General features: G+C 43.6%; 1 protein-coding gene across 1 annotated transcript in view; it reads left to right on the top strand.

Annotated features, from left to right (window-relative positions):
- Positions 1-22,032, top strand: part of VSTM4 (V-set and transmembrane domain containing 4) — a 102,364-nt gene that overhangs the window by 69,581 nt on the left and 10,751 nt on the right. Inside the window, exons 6-7 of the mRNA XM_033131414.1 lie at positions 5,728-5,834; positions 7,213-7,274. Coding sequence (XP_032987305.1) covers positions 5,728-5,834; positions 7,213-7,274 — 169 coding nt within the window. The remainder of the gene's footprint in view (positions 1-5,727; positions 5,835-7,212; positions 7,275-22,032) is intronic.

Below are 22,032 nucleotides of genomic sequence, written 5' to 3'. Positions count from 1 at the left end.
GAAGGCCTCAGGTGGAGATGGCTCCAGGAAGGCCTGGAAGGATGTCGGCAGGACAGGAAACACACACCTTCCTCAGACCTACTCACTGTGGACTTTCTGAGTCGGGCTCTTTGGTCAAACCACACTTGTAGACAAACCACGCTTGGCACCCCAGCCATCCCAGTTCAGACCACAACAAATCCCTTTGCAGCACGTAACGGACAGCTCTGTGCCCAGGAACAAGGAGCACCTACTCATTCAATAGGAAAGAAGAACAAACAGCCTTCAAGGAAGCACTTCGATTCCTAGTTCATAGGTTGAGGCACAAAGATTGTCCTGGACCAAAGGAAGCAGTTGGCATGTAGGGGGCGATGGTTGGGTGTGCAGGAGCCTCTTGCGTGGACAGTTTCCGCAGCTCCAGTGTGTCCCAGGGAGAGCCGTGTTAGGATGGCCGTTTGATGGCAGGGCCAGTTCTCACATCACAGGCGCTGTGTGGCTCAGTGAGAGGGTGCTTTGATCTCACTGTCAGTTATGAAAGCAGGTGCAGATGGATCTATGATGCTTCGTTATAATTATGATCGTCAGCAGGGTCAGCTCCGTTTATGCCGATTTATTTTTTTCTACTCCCCAACACTCTTAGCTCTAGAGAGAGGCACAGATTTCCACGTGGCTGGTCCACCCTTGTCCACCTCCATTTTGGCAGCTGGCATCACTTATTCCAGACAATTTCCAGGAACGGGATCGTACTCCCCTCCTGCTCTGCCCAGTTTGGCCCTTGGTCTTGGGCCCCAGCCACACCCAGGACCTCAGCACTCACGTTGGCCCCTCCTCCTTCTATCAGGGCAGCGGTTAGAGCAGCTGTAACAGACCTAGCAGCTCCCCACTCTGAATTTAGTACCGATTTAAAATGCAGTGGTGTGCTGATAGCACTGTCCAGCACCTTCTCTTTAGGAAGCTGGTTTAAGCCTGGAGCCAGGCGGTGTGGATCTGGCTTGATTTACCTTCTTCCTGTCCTAGTTTTCTTGTTCTCTGTTGTCTGATCTGGGCCCAGAATCCTTGCTTCAGGGCCAAGGAGGCTGGCCGATCTGCATCAGATCGCATGTCTCCTGCCCAGGCAGACCTCTCTGAGGCTTCATTTTTCCCGTCTGAGAGGTAAGAGATTATGGATATCAAGTACTTTTCACAATGCCTTGCATTGGGTAGAGACAAACATAATTATCAACTTTAGCTTCTGCAAAATATAGCTGTTCACAATTTGTTCAATGCCTGGCAATGTCCCTGGTCCCTGCTCTACCTGGTGTCTTGGGACAACCCTCCATTGCTCAGGATGCAGCTTTGCCCCCATACTTGCCTGCTCTGTCCTGCGCTGGTATTTGCACAGCGCGGCTGTATCTGTGCCAGTGGGAGGGCATGCTGTGCTCTCTTGAGCAGAGAGATTTCTGATCAAGGTTTCAGTTGAAACTTGCCGCCCTCCACTCAGGGCCAAGACGTGGCACCAGGAGATACCCAAATGGCAACATTGTTCTTGTGGGTAGCACATGAAATGCCCCGCCCTGCACTAGAGGTGCCCCGCGGATGTGAGGGTCAGTGCTATTTTGCCATTTCATGCCCCATCTAATTTAGGCTACACTAGCTCGTCTGACCCTCATGATAACCCTGTGAGATAGATGGCGAGGTTATGTCTCCCATTTTACAGGTTGTGGGAGGAGGCTCAGGGATTGTGACCTGCCCAAGGCATTTCTCTAGTCAGAGTGGAACTAGCTTTAGTGCAGGCCTTCTGCCCCTGGTCCAGTGCCCATTCACTAAATTTGGCCACCATGTGCCACAAAGCAGAGGTGCCCAGCCTGTGTGGGAGGCTTCTGTGAGAGGCAGCCAGGCCGGAACCTTATACATGTCACAACAAGGGTCCCACATGTGTGCCTTCTGCCCCACCCTTGTTGGAGCCAGAAAGACAGCTCTGCCCCCCACAAATAGCGCTGCCCTCCGTCTCACAGCTCTCTAATTTAAACAGAGCTTCCGGCCTGTGTCCTAGCTTCCTTGGCCTGACTGTTCACTCCTTGTGTCAGAAACAAAACACGGTCCTGTTCCAACCAAGATTTAGAATAACTTGTAAGTAAATTATAAAGTGGGCTTTCTTAGTCAAAAATTCCTACCAGCCCTACTGGCTCAATGGCTGAATAAGACTCTGAGGGAAAAATCGTCCATTGTATGTGACTGTGGTAGCTCACTGTATGAGTTTCCACTGTTGAAGTATGACTTAAAACTAAATTTAGTTTAGTGCTGTTTTACTGTTTTGAAGGAAAATGGTGATGACAAAGCAGATCTTTTTCCGCTTCCTGAAAGCCCTGGGCATGTGGCCTACGTTCATATCAGTGATGTCCCAAAGCTTTCATTTTATATTGAAGAGCTGAAGAATTATGTCCAAGAAAAGAGAAGAGGAAGAGGCTATGTTATTTGATTCTGCGGGGTATGAGGTGCAGACAGGGAGGAAGATCCAACCTCAGAGGCAATAGACAGAAAATGTTGAGTGATTTTAGCAAAAAAGAAAAAAATTACTATGCATTTAACAAAAAGCCAAACTTCAAAGGGAATTGGGGGAATGTTTGAAATAAACATGTCAGACTGATGTGAAAGGTCCATGCCACTCTGTCAGAAAAACTCAAGATCCTAACAAATAAGAACAGAAGATGTTGTGCATCATTCATTATAGAGGAGACACAATTAGACAAAGATGGGAAATGTCCATCCTCCTAGCAATCAGAGAAATGCCAGTGAAAGGGGATCACAGTTTTCTTCATTGAATGAGTAATTTTTAAAGCAGATAAACCTGGTGTTAAAGAGGATGAAAGTATAAATACCTCCATCCGTCGAACAAGTGACTTATAAAGTAGTACTAACTTGTCAGAAATCATTTTGACAGTAGGCATTAAATAGCCTTGAACTAGTAATTCCAGCTTTAAGAATCCAACCTAAAAACAAAAGACTAAGAATGGAAAAACCATTATGCATGAATATATTTATAGCAATGTTATTTATGTATCAAACTAGGAAACAAATTAGATGTTTAGAAGTCAGGGAATGGCTAAGTAAATTGTAGCGAATCTTCTCACTAGAATAGTATGAAGATGTAACAGTTAGGAAGATGTAGATTAAGGAACAAGAAGGGTGCGACACTAAAATACAGTATGATTAAAAACAACAATGTGTGAAAAATGAAGGAAGAGTTGAAAACTTATGTCTACCCAAAAACCTGCACGTGGATATTTATGGCAGCTCTATTATTAATTGCTCAAACTAGGAAGCACCCAAAGTGTCTTTTAGTGGGTGAATGGATAAATAAACCCTGGTACATCCAGACAATAGAATATTATCCAGCGCTAAAAAGAAATGAGCTATCAAACTATGAAAAGACATGGAGGAAATTTAAATGCATGTTATTAAGTGAAAGAAGCCCATCTGAAAAGGCTGTATACTACATGATTCCAACTCTATGACATTCTGAAAAAGGCAAAACCATGGAAAGGATAAATAGATCAGTGGCTGGGGGGATTGAAGGCTAGGAGGGATGAATAGGTGGAGCCCAGAGGATTTTTATGGCAGTGAAACCATTCTGTATGGTATTACAACAGTGGATCCATTGTATGTTTGTCTAAACCCATAGAATTTGCAACACCAAGAGTGAACCCTAAGGGAAATTGTGGACTTTGGGTGATAATGATGTGTCAATGTAGTTTTATCAATTACAACAAATGTACCACTTCTGGTGGGGATATTGATAATGGGGCAGACTATGCATGTAGGGTGGGGAACAGGGGACATCTCTGTACCTTCCCCTCAATTTTGCTGTGAACCTAAAACTTCTCTGAAAAATGAAGTTTATAAGAAAAAATACAAGAAAAAGACTGGACACAAAGGTTTGTGTTACATATTGTGGTTTGGTTATGATATATTTATTTTCTTTTGTCTCCATGCCTGTAATTACCATTTTAAAACAATGAACATGCATTAATTTATAATTTATAATGGAAAGAAAAAAAATAAACATTTCAAGGGTCTTAAAAGCTGCAAAATGAAGCTGTGCATGTGGTTGTATGTTTAAGCAATTCTGAGAGTCTCTGATCCCTTGTTTTCTCTTAGGGATCAGAGTTTTATAAACACACATTCTTTTGGGCTATTTGTGAATTTACATAATTGATCCTGTATTCTAAAGCTATGGCCAGTTAGAATTTCTACTCCCAATAAAAATAAGCCATCTTTGGGGAATCTCTGTGTGAATTCTTGGACTTTTTCCCACAGTATGTGTGATTCAGTCTTTGCTTATTTTTAAAATTCTACGACTTTATTAGAACAGCCTATTTTCTTTTATTAAATACATGCAGATATTTATTTGTGTTTAATTTGCTGTTCTTCAAAGATTATACAATCACATGGTTTAATAATTAAAATTCAAAAGTTAAGTAATTAATAAGAAAAAAATGTCTATACTGTGATAATCCTCCCTATCCAGTCTCCCATCTGTTTAGTTCTTCAGCAACCTCCATTCTAGGGAACCACTACTTTAAAATTCTTGTGAATACTTTCAGAGTTTCTTCATGCATGTGTATGAAAATACTAATATATATACACATATATTCTCCTATTTTTATTTTTAAAAATAGTACATTTTACACATTGTCCATCACCTAGCCTTTTCACTTAACAATGTGCCTTTCCTTACCAGTTCATACATAGATTCTGCGTTCCTCTCAGCTACAGATGACCTCACGTGTGATTTGTGGATTCACCATAACTTCCTTAACCAGTCCCCTGCTGATGGGCAGTAGGGCTGTTTTCAATCTATTACTATTACCAACAGTACTGTAATGACTCGCACATACATTTCATGCGCATGCAGCCTGATGGCCACTCAAGAAAGCATGCAGACTGTTCTCCCACATGTAGCACGAGCACAGATTTCACATCAGGACAGTCTGGATTTGCACTTTTGGGTTGGCTGCTTACTAACACTGTCGCTCAGAGCAGGTCATTCAGCATCTTTAAATCTTGGTTTTCTTACCTTTAATATGAGGCTTATCAGACCCATCAGTTTGGGTTATCATGGATAACACATAGAAAGGATCTGATACGACAGTGATTCCACAGGGTCAGATAATTGAAAACACGATACTCCTGAAAGGTGAACTCACTTAGCCTGTACTGAGGGTAAGCAAAGGAACAGCAGGGGAGGAAAAGCGTGAACGATCCTGGGCACCCCCAGAACTTCCAGGTGCGACTCCCCACGTCCTTTCTTGTCTGCACAGGAGCCTCTCTGGTTGGGGGGTGTGAACCACAAAGATATGTACAAGGAATCTTGGTTTTAGGGGAGCTCAAGCAGAAATTTCTAGTGATACCTTAATACCCTCTGGCGATGTAGCCAAGGCAGATTGTGTAACCAATGAAACCAGCTGTAAGCCATCAATCTGTATACCCCTCAGCAACGTAGACAAGCTGGCCCTGGGTGTCTCCCGGGAGCCTCAGACACCGAATAGCACATTGTAAATCACTAACTAGCTCATCTCATTGGCATTACCTCTGCCACGGGCCAGGACCAGACCTCCAGACATCCCTGGAGATAGCAAAGAGCCATCAATTCCTGTCCAGTTGTAAGATAACCCTACCTTACACAGGTACACAGCAGACACTTGGAAACGATTGCTTCCCTTCCTTCTTCCTGGCCTTTGCCTTCACCAGGACCTTTTTCTTCTACAGCTCGGGGGAGACTGTCACCAGCGTGACCAGCTTGGCCCCATTGCAGCCCAAGAAGAGTAAGAGGAGGAAGGAGAAGGCTGATGTTCCTCCTGCAGTCCCTGCCAAAGGTAGGAAGCTAGCCTGCAATTACCACGGGGAAACCCCGTGAGTTATCCAGAAGTGCACCTGGGGTTTGATGTGGGATCAGGACGGGGACTGGGCAGATGGAGGACATGACATCTGGTGCTTAGATGGTCTCAGAGAACCCCGTCTAGATTCTGGTTATAACTGAGGTAGGGTGGGGCTGGGGGTCGTGCCATTGGCCCAGCGTGGCTTTAGTGGGGAGGTGGGAGGTCAACGTCCACACACTGATTCCATAGTGTATTTTATGTTGAACTGTCAACATGTGCTGCTCATAGCGGGGTGGGGCAAGAGTGTGGCAGCATGTTCTTGTTCATTCAATGGAAAGAAAGCCCTTAGACCAGGTATGTCGTTTCTTTGGGATTTGTCCTGAGGATAAAATTGGGGTTATTCTTTGATTCCAGTTATGACTTAGAGCAACATAAGTGAAGAAGATGGGTGTTTCTGGAGGAGAAACTGCACACATCTAAGACCATCTCTAGATAATTACTAACACAACTGTGGCCAATTTAGCAGTTCATACCTCAAAGAATTTGAAATATAGTTGGGAGTACTAGGATTGCTGCGGTGAATCATTTAATAACAAGGCAAGGTACATTTTAACCCTCAGGTAGGGCATCACAATATGTTCCCTAGGGACACTTGGAGCCCTGTGGTGAAGCCCAGTGGTGCTCAGGCTGGAAGGCATGGTGTTCTGTGAGGTGTGACAAGTGTAGATCTGGGGAGGGGAGGGAGCAGAGCACCGCTGTCTGGGCCAGGCATGTGCTGCTATATTGTCCCATTCAATCAGAATAGATAGTACCCTCCCTTCAAAAGGTGAAAGTGAGACGCAGAGAACTGCATAGTAGAGCCTGGCTTTAAAGTGAGGCTTGTCTGACTTTCAAGGCCAAGTTCAAGTTCCAAATCATCTACTAGTTACACGGCATTGGGGGAAGGGCCTCAGTTTCCTCCCCTGCCTCAGTTTCTTCCTCAGACTCCACTCTCCCTGATGACCAGTCAGGGCTGCTGAGAGGGTCAGAGGTCACTGCTGTCAGTGTGAGTGTGCAGTTGGTGTGAAGCCCCGGGGAAGATCCCAGCCTTTACCAATTGCACGTTTCTCACCTGCACACCTGACATCTTTGTAGAGGGCAGAGTTTTATATAGTTGTTTTGTTGAACTTGATGAGAGGAGAGGGTTACAAGTCCAAAGGCTAGGGGAAGATCGTCCCCCAACAGTGGGGCTGACACCTAAATCAGAAACTGGAGTTCTTCCCCGGGGGCAGGAAGGGTGTACAAGTCTCCCCAGAGTATATCTGTGATGCTCGTGGTATGTGGGTGTTGAGTCCTGGGAGGAATTGCAAGCTGAACACTTGACATACTTCCACAGTTCCCATAGCTGCCACGTTCCATAAACCGAAGCTGCTGAAACCACAAAGGAAAGTCACCCTGGTGAGTAACTAAATTCTGTGTCGTTATTGTCTCCTCAAGCCTTGAACACACTTCAGGGTCCAAGTGGTACCTTTACTGACTCAAAACATCCTGAAAGTTCTTGATGCTTTTGTTCAAGTAAAGGCATTCTTTCTTCTTGGATCAGATTTTGAGCCAGCTTTTCTCCATACTTAGTTCCTAGCATGGCTTTTCCAAAATCCAAGTGGAATTCTTTTTCTTTATAAATACTACTTTTCAAAAAGAAGAAAATAGTTACCCTTGGGAATACATAAAATAGATTTTATTTTATACATCTTGTATAAATTTACCTGATAACTGCTCTGAAGAACCATATAGAAAATATGTATAGCTTTGTATTTTGAAATGGTTTTAGATTTATGGAAGACTTGTAAAGATAGTACAGTTTCTGTCTCCCATTCGCCCAGCTTCTCCTGATGATAACTAATCTCCCAGAGCCACGGTACATTGTCAAAACTAAATTACTATCAGCACATTACCATTAACTACACTCCAGACTAACCAGATTTCAGCAGCTTTCCATTAATGTTCTTTCTGTGTCAGGATCCAATCCAGGAGATCACGTTACATATAGTTGTCACATCTCCTTAGTCTCTTCCCATTGTGACCGTATCCCCGTCCCATCATTTTCTTTCATGGCCTTGAGATTTTTGAAGAAGAATAATGACTAGTTATTTTTTGGAATGTCCCTTGACTTGGGTTTCTCTGAGTTTTTCTGATGATTAGAACTGAGTTATGGATGTGGGGAGAACAACACAAGGTGATCCTCCCTTCCTGTCGCGTCATGTTGGGGGGTACATGCTGTTAGTATGTCTTACTAATGTCTCATTAATGGTCTTCATAACTTGGTCAAGGTGGTGTCTGCTGGGATTCTTGTCGAAAGTTACTATTTTTCCCTTTCCGAACTCTCCTCATCAGGAGCCAGTCACTGAGTCCCCACTCAAGGGGAGGAAAGTTAAGCTCCACCCAAAGGGAGGAGTATCGGAGAATTTGGAGACATTCATTAAAACCACCACAGTAATTAATAACTATTTTAGGGGCGATACGTCAAGGCTATCGAAATATTCTGTTTTTCCTTGAACTTTGCCTACTAATTTTAGCATTCATAGGTAGATTTTGCTTACCGCACTTATTACTATGGTGTACCAAGGGTGATTTTCTATTTCCCTCAATCTGTCTCCGTTTACTATTTGAAATTCTTTTGTAAGGAAGATATGGACCCCTTCCCTCATTTATTGATTCACTGATTTGTTTATATCAGTATGGATGCATGGATATGTAATTTTTTTGGTGTTGTTTTTAATCATAGCGTTACTTATTTTGTTCCTAATACTGTTCATCAGTTGTGTATTTGTGCGGGAGAGAGGGGGAGAGAACTGACACACCTGCTCTAAAATGTGTGGACTGTGAAGGGCCAAGGAAAAGAACAAAGTGGGGAATTTTTATACCAACGCCCAAGATTTACATTAAAGCCACAGGATGAATGCAGTGTGGCGTTAGCGCCGAGGCAGACAAATAGGCGGAAGGAACAGAATAAAGAACTCGAGCAGATCTCCATATGTATCGGCACTTGATGTATCATGTTCCAGTGAAGACGGGCTTATTTTCCAATACGTAGTAATGGGGCTTTTGGGTATCCACCTGAAAACCGTGATCCGGAGCCCCTACTTCACACCACACACAGAAACTAATTAGACTAAAGTATAAAAGATAAAAATACAGCTTCCTAAAGATAGCATACCTCCCTCACTTTGGGGTAGGCAAAGATTTTTTTAAACAAGACACATAAGGTACCAACCATAAAGGAAAACATTGAAAATTTTGGATTAAATTAAAATTTAGAATGCCTATTCTGATTAAAGACTTCAATGCAAGAATGAAAAGACAGGCCTCCGACTGGGAAAACACATCTGCCATGCATATATTAATATCTCACAAAGGATTATCTAGAATATATGAACACCTACAAATGAGTAAAAAAATGACCACACTCCAAAAAAATGGGAAGAAGTCTTAAACATGCACTTCACAAAAGAAGACATGCAAATAGCCAGTAAGCTCATGAAAATTATTTGACCTCATTGGTTTCATTGAAATGCAAGTTAAAAGCATAAAACCAGTTCACATCTGTCAGGATGGCTAAAATGAAATATTTGTATGGTTTCTTTTTATGCTTGTTTTTCTCAGATCTATTTGGAATGTAGGAATGGATCCAGTTGTTTCTGTTTGTCAGATTTCTTTTTATTTTACATTGTTTTCTGTTTCAGCAATCATTGCTTGCCAGTTTCATTACACTTCATCACTACATTCTAAACAATGATTTCAAGTTCACTTTTACTAGTGTTATTATTACTCTTTCTTGAGTCCAATGTCTTCCCCTTCAAATATCTTTATTTGCCTTTACATTTGAGCAGTTTGTCTGTGGATGGAAATCTAATTTCATAAACTTCCCCCACTGTGTTCTGGGAAATATGCTAAGTGCTTATGTGCATTTCTGTTTACTTCCCATGTTGCTCAAGGTCAATGCTCAGCTCCTTGCTGTGACCTGTAACACCCTTTATCATGCAAGCCACATGTGTAATTTAAATTTTCCGGTAGCTAGAGTAAAAGGAAACAGGTGGAACCAATTTTGATAACATGGTTTGTTTAACCCACTATTTCAAAAATATTATAATTTAAACATGGAATCAATATAAAAATTATTAATGAAATATTTTACATGCTTTTGTTCTACTAAATCTTCAAAATCCAGTGCATATGTTACACTTACTGCACATCTCATTTCAGAACCACATTTCAAGTGCTTAATAGCCACATGCGCCTCGTGGCTGCCGTGTTGGACAGCACAAGCCTATCTGATCTAGTCCCCATGACCTCTTTGACATCTTTTTTTACCACTGCCCCGCTTTGTTCCCCTGCAACCAGACTGGCCTCCCTGCTAGTCCTTCAGCATACCAAGAAAGTCAGCAAGGGCCTTTGCCCAGCTGTCCACTCTGCCTGGACCTCCCGGGATGTGCCTGTTGCTTATCACTCATCCCTCCAGGGTCTCTAGTCAAACAGCACCTCAAAGCGGAAGCCTTCTGAAATCCTATATGAAACACCACCCACCCAGATGGCACTCATCAGAGGTGCCTTGACATACTGTATATTTATCTATTAATTGCCTGTCTCTTCGACCAGAACACAAGACGCATGAAGGCAGGAGGCATGTCAGCTCTGGTCGCTGCTGTATTCCCCACTCCCAGAGAGTCAGTGTCTAGCAGAGGGAGATCTGTTAGTGATTCTGTACACCAGCTCCGTGGAGTAGGTTCTATCACTCTGCTTTTACAGATGGGCACAGTGAGACGCTCAGAGTCAGTAAGATGACACATGGGTGACTTTCCCAAGGTCATGCAGCTTGTGGATTGTAGTCAGGACTTGAACCTCGGTCCTTCTGAACCAAAACATAAAATTTTAGCCAGATTATCTGAAGACTTGCTTCAGAGTGGAGTCTGGGTCTCTGAGCACAGTTCTAATACCCTGTTGTGGCTCAGCCTTGCCCCCACGCTTGCTGCTCTGTGACCAGGTTTCCTGCTCTTCTGTTGGAGAAGCTGGTTCATCTATGTTCCAAAGGGAACCTTCTTTTGCCTACAGTGAATTGTGGGTTCTGATGGGCTTTTCATACACTGCAATTCCATTTGGTTCATATCGTCAGAAATTCATCATCAGATCTGCTCTGTTGGCTACACTCATCCTGAAATGCAGCAGCAGAGTTTTGCTGATTTTAATAGCTCTCTGATCATTCAGTGGCATTTGGAAATGGAACTGAACACAAAAGCTAAAACTACCAAGTTTCCTTGCCTTGGAGCGTCGTGCGTCCCACCCGTGAGATTCAGTAATTCCAAGGTGGGCTGAGCTCTCCTCTCTACTGTGCATATCACTGCACACCTGTGTGGTATGTGTGTATCTTCCTCAGATCTTTTATTCTTCATGCTCATATTTATCAACAAGCTCAAGAGTGCCTTATAACTTTCTCTGCCTAAGTTGCTCAAGGACCGGTTGTTTTTAATCCAGTCTCTTTCCCCTGGATTTAATAACAGAGACAGCTATTTATTGAAGCTCTATGGATATATGCCAGGGATATATCCCCAGAAGTGCTTTTTGCATGTCATCATATTTCATTCTCACAATAAGTCCTCCCCCACCCCGGATTTGCATGCGAGGACACACACTGTTTAAGACAAGTGAGTTCCTACAATCCATGGGGATAGTATAACGTTTCTTCTCCCATGAAGACAGTGCTGCAGCCCCAGTGGCTGGCCCTTAGCAGTGTCAGCAGTTTTGAACAGATACCTCTCTCTACTGCACAGCCGGTAGGCCCTGCGTTTCATTTATCCATTAAACAGAAATCAGTTGTATACCTCTATTGGGTGCAAAATGCTGCTGTAAGCAGTTTTGGTCACTTATGAACAGATTGGATTCAACGGCATTTTCAAAGACAGCTCTAGTTCTAATGGCAGGTTTGCTGTTGACTTTTGTGTTTGTGTGTTTCTTTGAGCTGCTCTGCTCCTCTGGATGGAAAGCCAACATAGGAAATTCTTAACTTTCACGGAAAGTAATTCTGAGGCAGTTACATGTATTTCCGAAGGATTCTTTGTTTTATTAAGTACTCCTAATAATAGTTCTTTAAATACCAAATTGTCCCTTGATCCTTTAAGATATGAAAAGACTTAAAATTTTCTATACCAAATTTTCAAACAAGTCAATTTGGAAACCAGTTTACACCTATAACAATACACAATGAAGAAAAGAGTTGACTTCAACTCTTCTGACCAGTTTAGAATAAAAAATATCAGGCCTAATGTCTGCAGTTTGGGTTACTATTAAGATTTATTTTCCCAGAAGGCTGGCATTGACCTCAGTCTCAAATTGGTCGATATTTATCTCTCAGATCAATGAGCCTTGATGGTCGCTGAAAGTCAATAGCTACTTGTTGACTAACACAAACCTTGGTGGGTAATTTAGAAAATAACTTGGAATCATCTTCTCTTTTGGGCCTGGTACCAATTTAGATATTTAATTCTGTAATTATTCCATTTTTGCCACAATCTCCATAAAGCAGCACCTCCTGGAGTGGTCATAGGCCTCAGAGCTCCACAGCCCCTCTTTCCAGAGTGATGTTGACACATGGTCCCCCCAAGAAACCAACCTGCCTGCTGCCTGTACTGACTCATTAACAAGAAGGGAGACCCTCCATGTATGGCACTACTGAGTGCCAGCTCCTCTGCTAGGTGCTTTATGGGCTCCGTTTCTCATCTCAATTGCACACACCAACTCCTGGTGGACCCTCCAGACTCCAAGCAAAAATGACAGGCCTATGTCCTTGCATTTTCACTCTCAAAGGATTAACAAGTGGGAATCTTTTCTTATGTTTCTAAGATAATGTGGTATTTTGCAAGAAGTATATATATATATATATAGCAGAGACTCACAGTGGTTGGAAGGTTTAAAAAAAATGATAAGAATCAAGAAGAAAAATGAGGCAAAAAAAAAAGGGATATTAAACATTTCATAATCAAGGTATCAAAACTACCCTCCCCTTTAACAAAGCGACCAAACACAACAAGCTGCTTTCAAAGTTAGCTAATCAGATAACGAGACCATACTGCGCACACGGGCTGTCTGGCGGAGAATGTGATCGTTTGTGTAGTAAGGTTTCAACATGGATGGTGAGTCATTATTCCAGTATATCAGTGGATTTTCATCCTTTTGGGGACACGTTCACAAAACTCAAACTGTGTAGCTTTCCTTTAAATTGGGAGTGGTGGGTGGGCACTGGCTCAAAGACTGCCTGAATGAAGCCTCCTGGTGACCCCTTTTCCTCCCCATGGTTACGTGGCCCTGCAGCAGAGCTCTCAGCACCCGCTGAGATAATTCACACACTTCCAGGAAAAGCTGTCACCGCTTCCTTGTTTCAGAAGAAACAGAGAAAGCTAAAGCGCACTTGATTTATTTTTATTGCCTTAGGTCAGTTATTGATTTAGAGACCCAGTGGAGGAAGAGAAAACAAACAGTTTCTGTGATGTGGAAACAAGAACTCAGTATTGAAAGGAGAATAGCAACAGGAAACGTGACTTCGAGAGGATGGTGGTCAGCCTCCCACACTAACGAAGAGAAGAGAAAGCCATCCTTAGGCTAAATGACATTTCATGTACTCCTTCTTCCCTGGTCAGGGTCCACACCCTCCTCATGGAGGACCCCTCCCTCCCTGTCACTGAGTCCCTCATATACAACGCTCAGTAGCTGGAAGGATTAGGCCACCCTTCTTCTCTAAGGAGAAGATGATCTCTTACAAGCGAAAGACTGAAGACAGAAAATCAGGAATATCATGGGCTTAACCACCACCCTTTCCCAGTGGGCCGCTTGTATCCTGTCTCTGCCACTCCAATGCATCCTCCACATTACGGCCTAGAGATTTTTCTAACACTACTCTGTCATTTCCGCCCTTAAAATACTCTCATGGTTCCCCCTCGCCTCCAGTATGAAGCGTGGCTTCCTGTGAGAGGCATGGGGCGAGCAGGCCACTATCTTCTGTTTCCTGCTCCATCTCAGTACCTCTCCATCTAGGTCCTCTTACCACTCACCTACTCACCATCTTCTTTTTGAGTCCTCCTGCTCCTTCAGCCCCACTTGTCCACAAATTTAGGTTCACCCAGACATTAAATTTACTGTATTTTGCCATATATAATGCGCACCCATGTTTTTGGCCCAAACTTTCAGAGAAAAAAAATCTTTCATTTTAATTTTTTAATTCAAATTTTTATTTGTTTACATTTAAGTACTTGTTTTTTGTATTATAAAGGAATTTTTAGCATTCATTTTTTAACATATTATGGTACAAGAAATTTTATGTAACAATTACAAACACAAAACCAGATACAAGGTACAAGAAATACTATGTACCGGTAACAAATTTACGATATTTACGCATCATAGAAGGCCAAGAACTCTTCATCATTACAAGTTCGTCGTAAGTCCAACAAAACCGATGATCGTATTCCAGGGTATTAGTTTGCATGCGGATGTCATTATTGATTTCTAGAGTTACATTTTTAACTCATAAGCATAAATAAAAGAATTGAAAACATTTATATAGATACAGAATTAGTACTGCCCATGTATAATGCGCATTCTTATTTTTCCCTCACAAATTTGGGCAAAAAAGTGTGCATTATAACATGGCAAAATACGGTATGCCTCTGCATGGCACTTCTCAGTTAATCTGTTATTTCTGACCCCTTGATGCATCAGTGCCCTTGTCTCTGGAGGCAGACATGAGTCACCTGCCATCACCCCAGCTGACTCTTTCCTCCTGGCTGTACCCCGCCTCAGATGGTCAGGCTGGCTTCCCTCTCCACCTCTCCAGAGTGTTGGCTGTCTCTCGGGTTCTCTTCTCCTGGACCACGTTGCTGGGGAGAGTCAACACTCTCAGAGGTGCAGCAGCCGCATGTGAAATCCATTTGTTCCCCAACATGAGTCTCACAGCCATTTCTGGACTGGTTCTTTGGTTTATGAGACACTCCCCTGGAGGCCCCCCCACCGCAAATTCACCTGTGCACACATCAAACTCATTACCTTCCCCTAGTCCTGTTCCACTGGGAAATCCTTGTCTCAGTGAATGGCTGTCCTGTCCATATTCTAGGTGCTCCGCCCTCACCCCCAAATACACTGGTGACCAAAGTCTATCTGTTACTTTTCGGTGTGTCCAGGCTTGTCCCTTTCCTCCTACTTGCCACCATGGCTCACACACCCACCACCTCCCCATCTATCTGATATCAGGGCCTCTCCTTGAGGCTCCCTGTGGCCTTACCTGTACTTTGGCACTTCCCACTCCATGATGAAGTCATGTTTACCTACCTGAGTTGACGTTCTCCACTAGAACAACGTGGTTACTTTTTACAAAGTGACCTCTACATTTCTTAAACTACAAAGGCTATATGAGGTCTGACAGTTAAGTTTGAGAACTTGTTGCAATGATGTTGCTAACCTTTTTTCGATATCAGAGGGATTGTTCATTATGAATTTGTACCAAATGGACAAACAGTTAACCAAGTTTACTAAGTGGAAGTGCTGAAAAGGCTGTGTGAAAAAGTTAGACGACCTGAACTTTTCACCAACAATTCATGGCTCTTGCATCACAACAATGCACCAGCTCACACGGCACTGTCTGTGAGGGAGTTCTTAGCCAGGAAACAAGTAACCGTATTGGAACATCCTCCCTACTCACCTGATCTGGCCCCCAGTGACTTCTTTCTTTACCCGAAGATAAAGGAAATATTGAAAGGAAGACATTTTGATGACATTCAGGACATCAAGGATAATATGACAACAGCTCTGATGGCCGTTCCAGTAAAAGAGTTCCAATATTGCTTTGAAGGGTGGACCAGGCACTGGCATCAGTGTGTAGCTTCCCATGGGGAGTCCTTCGCAGGTGACTACAGCAATATTCAGCGGTCAGGTATGTAACACTATTTCTAGGATGAGTTCACGACCTTAATTGTCAGACCTTCGGATAAACTGTAGACACCTTAGATAGTACAGACAGTGGTAGGAACTGTTCTTTTAAAATTGTGCTAAAATACACATAACATCAATTTATCATCTTAGCTATTTGTCAGTGTACAGTTCAGTAGTGTTAAGTACATTTGCACTGTTGTGTAAATAATCTCCAGAATTCTTTTCATCTCGAAAACCTCTGTACTCGTTAAACAACTCTTCACTCTCCCCTCTCCTAGCCCCTGAAAACCATCCTTCTAACTTTCTCTGTTTGTAAATTTTACTACTCTAGGTACCTTGTGTAAGTGGAATATTTGTCTTTCTGTAACTGGCTTATTTATTTAGCATAACGTTGTCAAGGTTCATCCATGTTGTAACGTGTGTCAGAGTTTCCTTCCTTTTTAAGGCTGAATAGTATTCTATTGTATGGATAGGCCTCATTTCTCTTCTTCTGTCAGTGGACACTTGGGTTGTTTCCACATGTTAGCTATTGAGAATATTACTGCTATGAATACGGATATACAAATATCTCTTTGAGTCCCTGCTTTCAAATCTTTTGGATATATATCTACAAGTGAAATTGCTTAAGTGAAATCATATGGTAATTCTATTTTTAATTTTTTGAGGAAAAAAATTCTCTTCTTTGGAGAAATGTCCATTCAAGTCTTTTCCTCATTTTTTAATCAGGTTGTTTTTTTGTTGTTGAGTTGTAGGAGTTCTTTATATATTCTGGATATTAACCTCCTCTCAGATATATAAATTAGCAAATATTTCTACTCATTCTGTAGGTTGCCTTTTCCCTCGCTTGATTGTGTCTTTTGATGCACATACGTGTAACATTTTCATTAGCACTGGTTTTACAATCACTGAGGACCCGTCCTCTTCATCACTGTGCCCCCATCTGGAATCTGCAGAGTGCATGTGGAGTGAATGGCTGGTTGAAGGCAGAGATCTGAGACTGGAGCTTTAAGTCCTCATGGCTCCACATGTGGTCCCTGGGCCAGCATTCAGGGCATCGTCTGCAAGTTGCAGAGGCTGAGGCCCCACCCCAGACCTACTGATTCGAATCTGCAGTTCAACAACGTCCCACACAAATCTGAGGAACGTTAAAGTGTGATAAGTGCAGCTCTGAATAACTTATCAAACTTAGTAGCCAGCTGGGTGGGTCACTGCCGACAGGACAGTCACTGCCGGCCACCTCCGGAGAGAACTTACTTATACAGAGGGTGCCAAAAAAATGTATACACACTTTAAGAAAGAAAAGCTGTATTAAAATTGTAATACTCAATATGTACCGATAACAAAAGAAGAATATAAGTCACGTTTGACTTCTGCAATTACAAGAGGTGCTCAAAGTGGTGACCATCAGCGTCCAGACACTTCTGATGATGGTGAACTACTGCTTGAACAAGGTTGACCAAAGTGTCCACTTGTGTATATTTTTTGGGCACCCCCGGTATTGTAGTAAGATAATTCAGCCCTCTTAGGAGAATGGTGGGGTTTACTTATTTACTCAACAAGGAGAAAATCACACGTGAGGATCTGCTTCTAAAGTTATTATGACTCTCCTTCATTCCTGAAAACCTCTCCCAAAGAGCTCGTCCCCATCTCAGCTGGGGGTAGCCCTGCAGGTGATCTCCTAGAGACTTGCACAGGTAGGGAATTCTGACCTGTAGGGAATGTGCAGACAAGGCCTCTTGTCTGGGATGCCCTTGAGTTTAAACTCCGCTGAACGATCAGAGCTCCCAGAATGGAAAGAGGGAGGTGGCATACATACTCTGTCATAGTTGAGAGGTGACCTGTTTTAGGAACCGGCCTTCCATCCATTGGTCAGCCCAGGATCGGGATGCCATGTCCTGTTCAGTGTTTGACTGTTGTTAAAAAGAATCCCCTTCTCCCAGCCCAGTTTTCACAGTCGAGAATATATTGCCAAGACCGAAAAGAGTGTTTCTCTGATCAGTAGCAGAGAAAGGCTTTGAGGCGCACTAGACACCAGTGATAGAATTCTGAGAATTTTAATAATAACCCAAATCCCAGCAAAATTATTTCCAGAGGACATGCATTTCAGGTTTCTTGAAGGATGTTTATAATAAGCTGGAGAATTTCTCTTGTTGTCGTTAATGTGCTAGAACTGGTTTCAGTTAAATTTTACATGAAAAGGATATATTAACCTGCATAAAATATGTTCATAATCTCGATTTAAAATTAAAAAGAAGGAAAAAAACCCACAACCACATGTACAGTATATTGCCCCAAGTAAAAGCCTTGGGAAAAAAACAAAAACTTTGCTTGTACCACGTTAGTGCCATTTTTACAGAGATAAAAATTCTATGCTCCCCTCGGTACACATGCACATCCCGTTATTGTCACGGGGAGTTATGTGTGTCGACTGGAGGGAAGGAGAGATGCCGAGGCTTCGGAAGGGATGAGAGTGGGGGAAACAGAAGCAGAAGTCATTGATGTCATGGGCTTCCTGCAGTCCGGATCGAGCGGCTGGGCCCTTTCATCAGCGGGACCGTGCGATCAGCAGGGAGAAGAGATCAGATCACGTCTTGCGTGAGGGCTGCTGGCCCTGACATCGGCTGGCAGGCACGAGGCGACTGCCAGGGCGCCCCTCTGCCTCACGCGGCCCACAAACGGCTACCAGGCTGGATGCTTCTCAGCCACGTCCGAGGCCCATGGAGGTTGGTTGAGGCTCTGATTTTATTAACGATGGGCCAAGTGAAGCCGATACTTCCCGGGAGTCTTTCAAGACTGGTAGTACTCTAAGCACTTCTTAGGACCCCCCTTGAGAGACCACGGGAATGCTACCCCAGAAGTGCCGCGGAGGGAGTCGCCTCAGCGCGTGATGTGGCTCTGCGCTCTGAGGCGGAAGGCGACTTTGAAGTGGCCCGCCGCGGGACAGTTTCCGCTGTACCACGTGACTGATGCACGCCGGCCGTTTAGCTTCGGTCGTCCACTTACCCATTCAACACGCACTTACTGAGCACGGCCGGCGGCGTGCGTGCGGGGTGCGGGGTGCGGGGTGCGGGGTGCGGGGTGCGGGGTGCGGGGTGCGGGGTGCGGGGTGCGGGGTGCGGGGTGCGGGGTGCGGGGTGCGGGGTGCGTGGGTCAGGACCACGAGCCTTGCAGCCCTGACACAGGTGAACGGCTGGGAGAGAGGTGAGCCTGGCCGGACGCCCCGTTCCATGAGTGACCCCATGGCGTCCCGGGGGCTCCAGTCTGGGTCAGTCCTGTCCCTGTGTGTCTGCAGGCAATGTCCCTGGAGAGTGGTAGCTTGTTTTCCGTCTCGGCTCAGCTGATTTGCTGCCTTTATTGGGCACCTCATTGCTGCCATCATTGCACCGCTGGGAAATTTTTTAAAAAAACGTTTTCACTCTATTTTATTTTTGTAATCTCGTGGAACAATATCATTTGTGCTCATATTCAATTTTTTTTTTTAAAAAAAATGCTTATTTCATTTAAAACCTCAGTTTTGAATGCAAAGCACTTCAGAGTTGTTATTAAAAGACTTTTTCAATCTCAAGTTGAGAATACTAGAAATGAAGTGCCATTTCAGAAAAAAGGAAAGAAAAAAATGATCAATGTATTTGTAACATCAAGCTAAGCATCCAAAGTATCAGGAAGAAAATCCCCATGTGAAATTTGAGTTCATGACAAACGAGTGGTACACATAAGGGGATTTTGTTTCTCTGGTCAGATTCAATTTTAATTTATCATTGTAACTTTCTAAAGCTGAATTTATAAATTCCAACAAGCACATGTAATGTCCAAAAGGCAACAACCTCATGAATTTCTGGTTAGAGTGTGCATAGAAAGATGAAGAATGCAAACTATGAATTCAATAGTATGTGCCCAGTGTCCACATTACATATGAATTCACCAATGAGTTAGCGTATCTGCCGCTATTTATATTTGGTCTTAATGCTTTGTGCCCATGACATAACGCTAGTGGTGATGATGGTGACGATACACACGCTTCACTTCAATGGCATTTCTCCACGCAGGCACTGTCCCAGTGCTTACCAGTAAAACACTGGGACAACCGTGACTTAAGCGCTGTTATTATCTCCATCTCACAGAGGAAGCTGGGGAGGCCCAGGCTGGTAAGTACCAGCCCAAGCTCCCACGTGGGAAGTGGCAGAGCTCGGTCTCCCCAGGCTCTTGGCCCTGGATGCTTGTTCTTCCTCACTGGGCCCTGGGCTCTGCTGCCTCTCATCAGAAGCACTCAGTGAAGTCCTAGTCCACTGGGTCCAGGGTGTTTTCTGTCCTGAGCTTACTGGAAGGATTTTTACATGATAAAAGCTGGAATGGTGATTCTAAGTGGGGTTGTAGGAGTGGGGCTGGCAATTCAGAATCCCCATTTGTTAGAATAGTAAGTGAAATTTCTTCCATAGACTCTTTATTTCTCTGAGGTGGCCTCTGTTAGGAAATTAGTTTATATTCTCCCAAATATTTCTCTATGTATGTACAAAATTGTGTCCATTTCTATGTATACATTGCCACAGTGTATGTACAATCAACCCTCAGTCAGTGTAGGTCATGGCTACGGATTATGACAAATACATTTCTGTATGTAGAGTTCCCTAAAAATGAGAATGGTACTAAACAAAATGTTCACACATTAAATTGTTTTTTTTTTCATTGACAATAGATCAGGCTCGTATTTCTACATCAGTGTGTGTAATCCACCCCATTCTTTTAATGACTACAAAGTGTTACAGTGTCATCGTTTATTATCTATCCTATGTCTACATTTTAACCTATTAAATTGAAAGCTCATGCAGATTTTATAGGATTCCAAGCAGTAGCACCCAGGTATCCTAATTCTCAGTGGAGTGTCTTCATGGAAACCCTAGAGAGGCTGAAAGGAAAAAGAATCCATGGTTCTCCACATGATTTCTGGGAGCGTCTTTTTCCTGCATCCCTAAGGCCAACGATATCCATGGAAGGATTTTTAATGACTGTACCAGGCTGGTTTTCTTTGATTTTATCTTAAACTCATTCAGTCATTCATTTAAAAAACGTGTGCTAAGGATCGCCTATGTGCCAGGTGGTACCTGAGCAGGTATCTTCCAAGGAGCTAAGTTACATGGTGGCATGCTCCGCCCACCCCTGTCCAGCAGGGAGAGCAAACCTGGTGTCTTGAAATCAGCCATTGTGGGAGGATTTACACACATAAATCAGCAGATGCTGCAAATTAGAGCTTTTTTCTTTGGAGAGCCTGTTGCTCAACGGTTTACCAGCACAGCACTGGCTTAAGCAGTGAGTAAGTTGGATGCAGTCACTGGGTGTGTGGAGTGAGTGGTGTGGTCAGAGGCCGGCTCCAGCACCAGCTCTGCTGCTTGCTAGCTGTTGACCTCAGGCTTGCCATTTCTGTGCCTTCATTTCTGCGTGTGTCACCGGAGGATGATAAGGGTATATGCTGCATAGAGTTCTTGGTACACTCAGTAAACATTAGGTGCTATTAGTACATTGTGGGAGAAGGCGAAAGGTAACCGAGGGGACAGTATGTTGTAATGCTAAGGGGTGACTGTGCTCTGCAGGGCAGAGTAAGGGAGCCACGGATGGACTGTGTTTGATGGGAAGGGGGCCTCCTTGGAGCAAAGGCCTGATAAACTGAGGGAGCACACCACACTGCTATGTGGGAGAAGAACATTCCAGGCAGAGAGCACAGCCCAGGAAAAGGCCCTGAGGTGGGCAGGCCCTGAACAAGGAGTACACAAGGAGACCCGATGGCTGGAGCACTGGTCAGCAAGCAGGAAGTATGCTGCTTGCTGGGGTCGGAGGGGATCAGGGCAGGGTCCTGACAGACCAGGGTCCTGACAGGGACTCTGGATTCGATTCTAAGTGTGATGAAAACCCACTGGAGGATTTGTGCAGAGCAGTGAGTGCCATAGTTTGCCCTATCTTTTCAGAAGGATCATCTTTCCCACTATTCAGAAGTGTATCGCTGGATTTGGCACTGGTCTGAGGTCCAGGGGTATCCATGAGAGTCTGACCTGTGATGTTTTCTAGATGATCTCTTCTTCTCTCTACCTCTAAATATTTCAAGGGGGCCAATTGTTAAAACAACACTTACTTGTACTCTATAAAATAATGATAGTAATAATAATTAAACACTTTTGTAGTATTTACTGTTAACCTACCAGGTAATTTTCTAAATACGTTACAAGTATTAATGCATTTAATCCTCAAAATAACC

The sequence above is a fragment of the Rhinolophus ferrumequinum genome, chromosome 16 (genome assembly GCF_004115265.2).
Source record: "Rhinolophus ferrumequinum isolate MPI-CBG mRhiFer1 chromosome 16, mRhiFer1_v1.p, whole genome shotgun sequence".
Classification (NCBI taxonomy): Eukaryota; Metazoa; Chordata; class Mammalia; order Chiroptera; family Rhinolophidae; genus Rhinolophus; species Rhinolophus ferrumequinum.
This window is presented reverse-complemented; position numbering and strand designations above follow the sequence as displayed.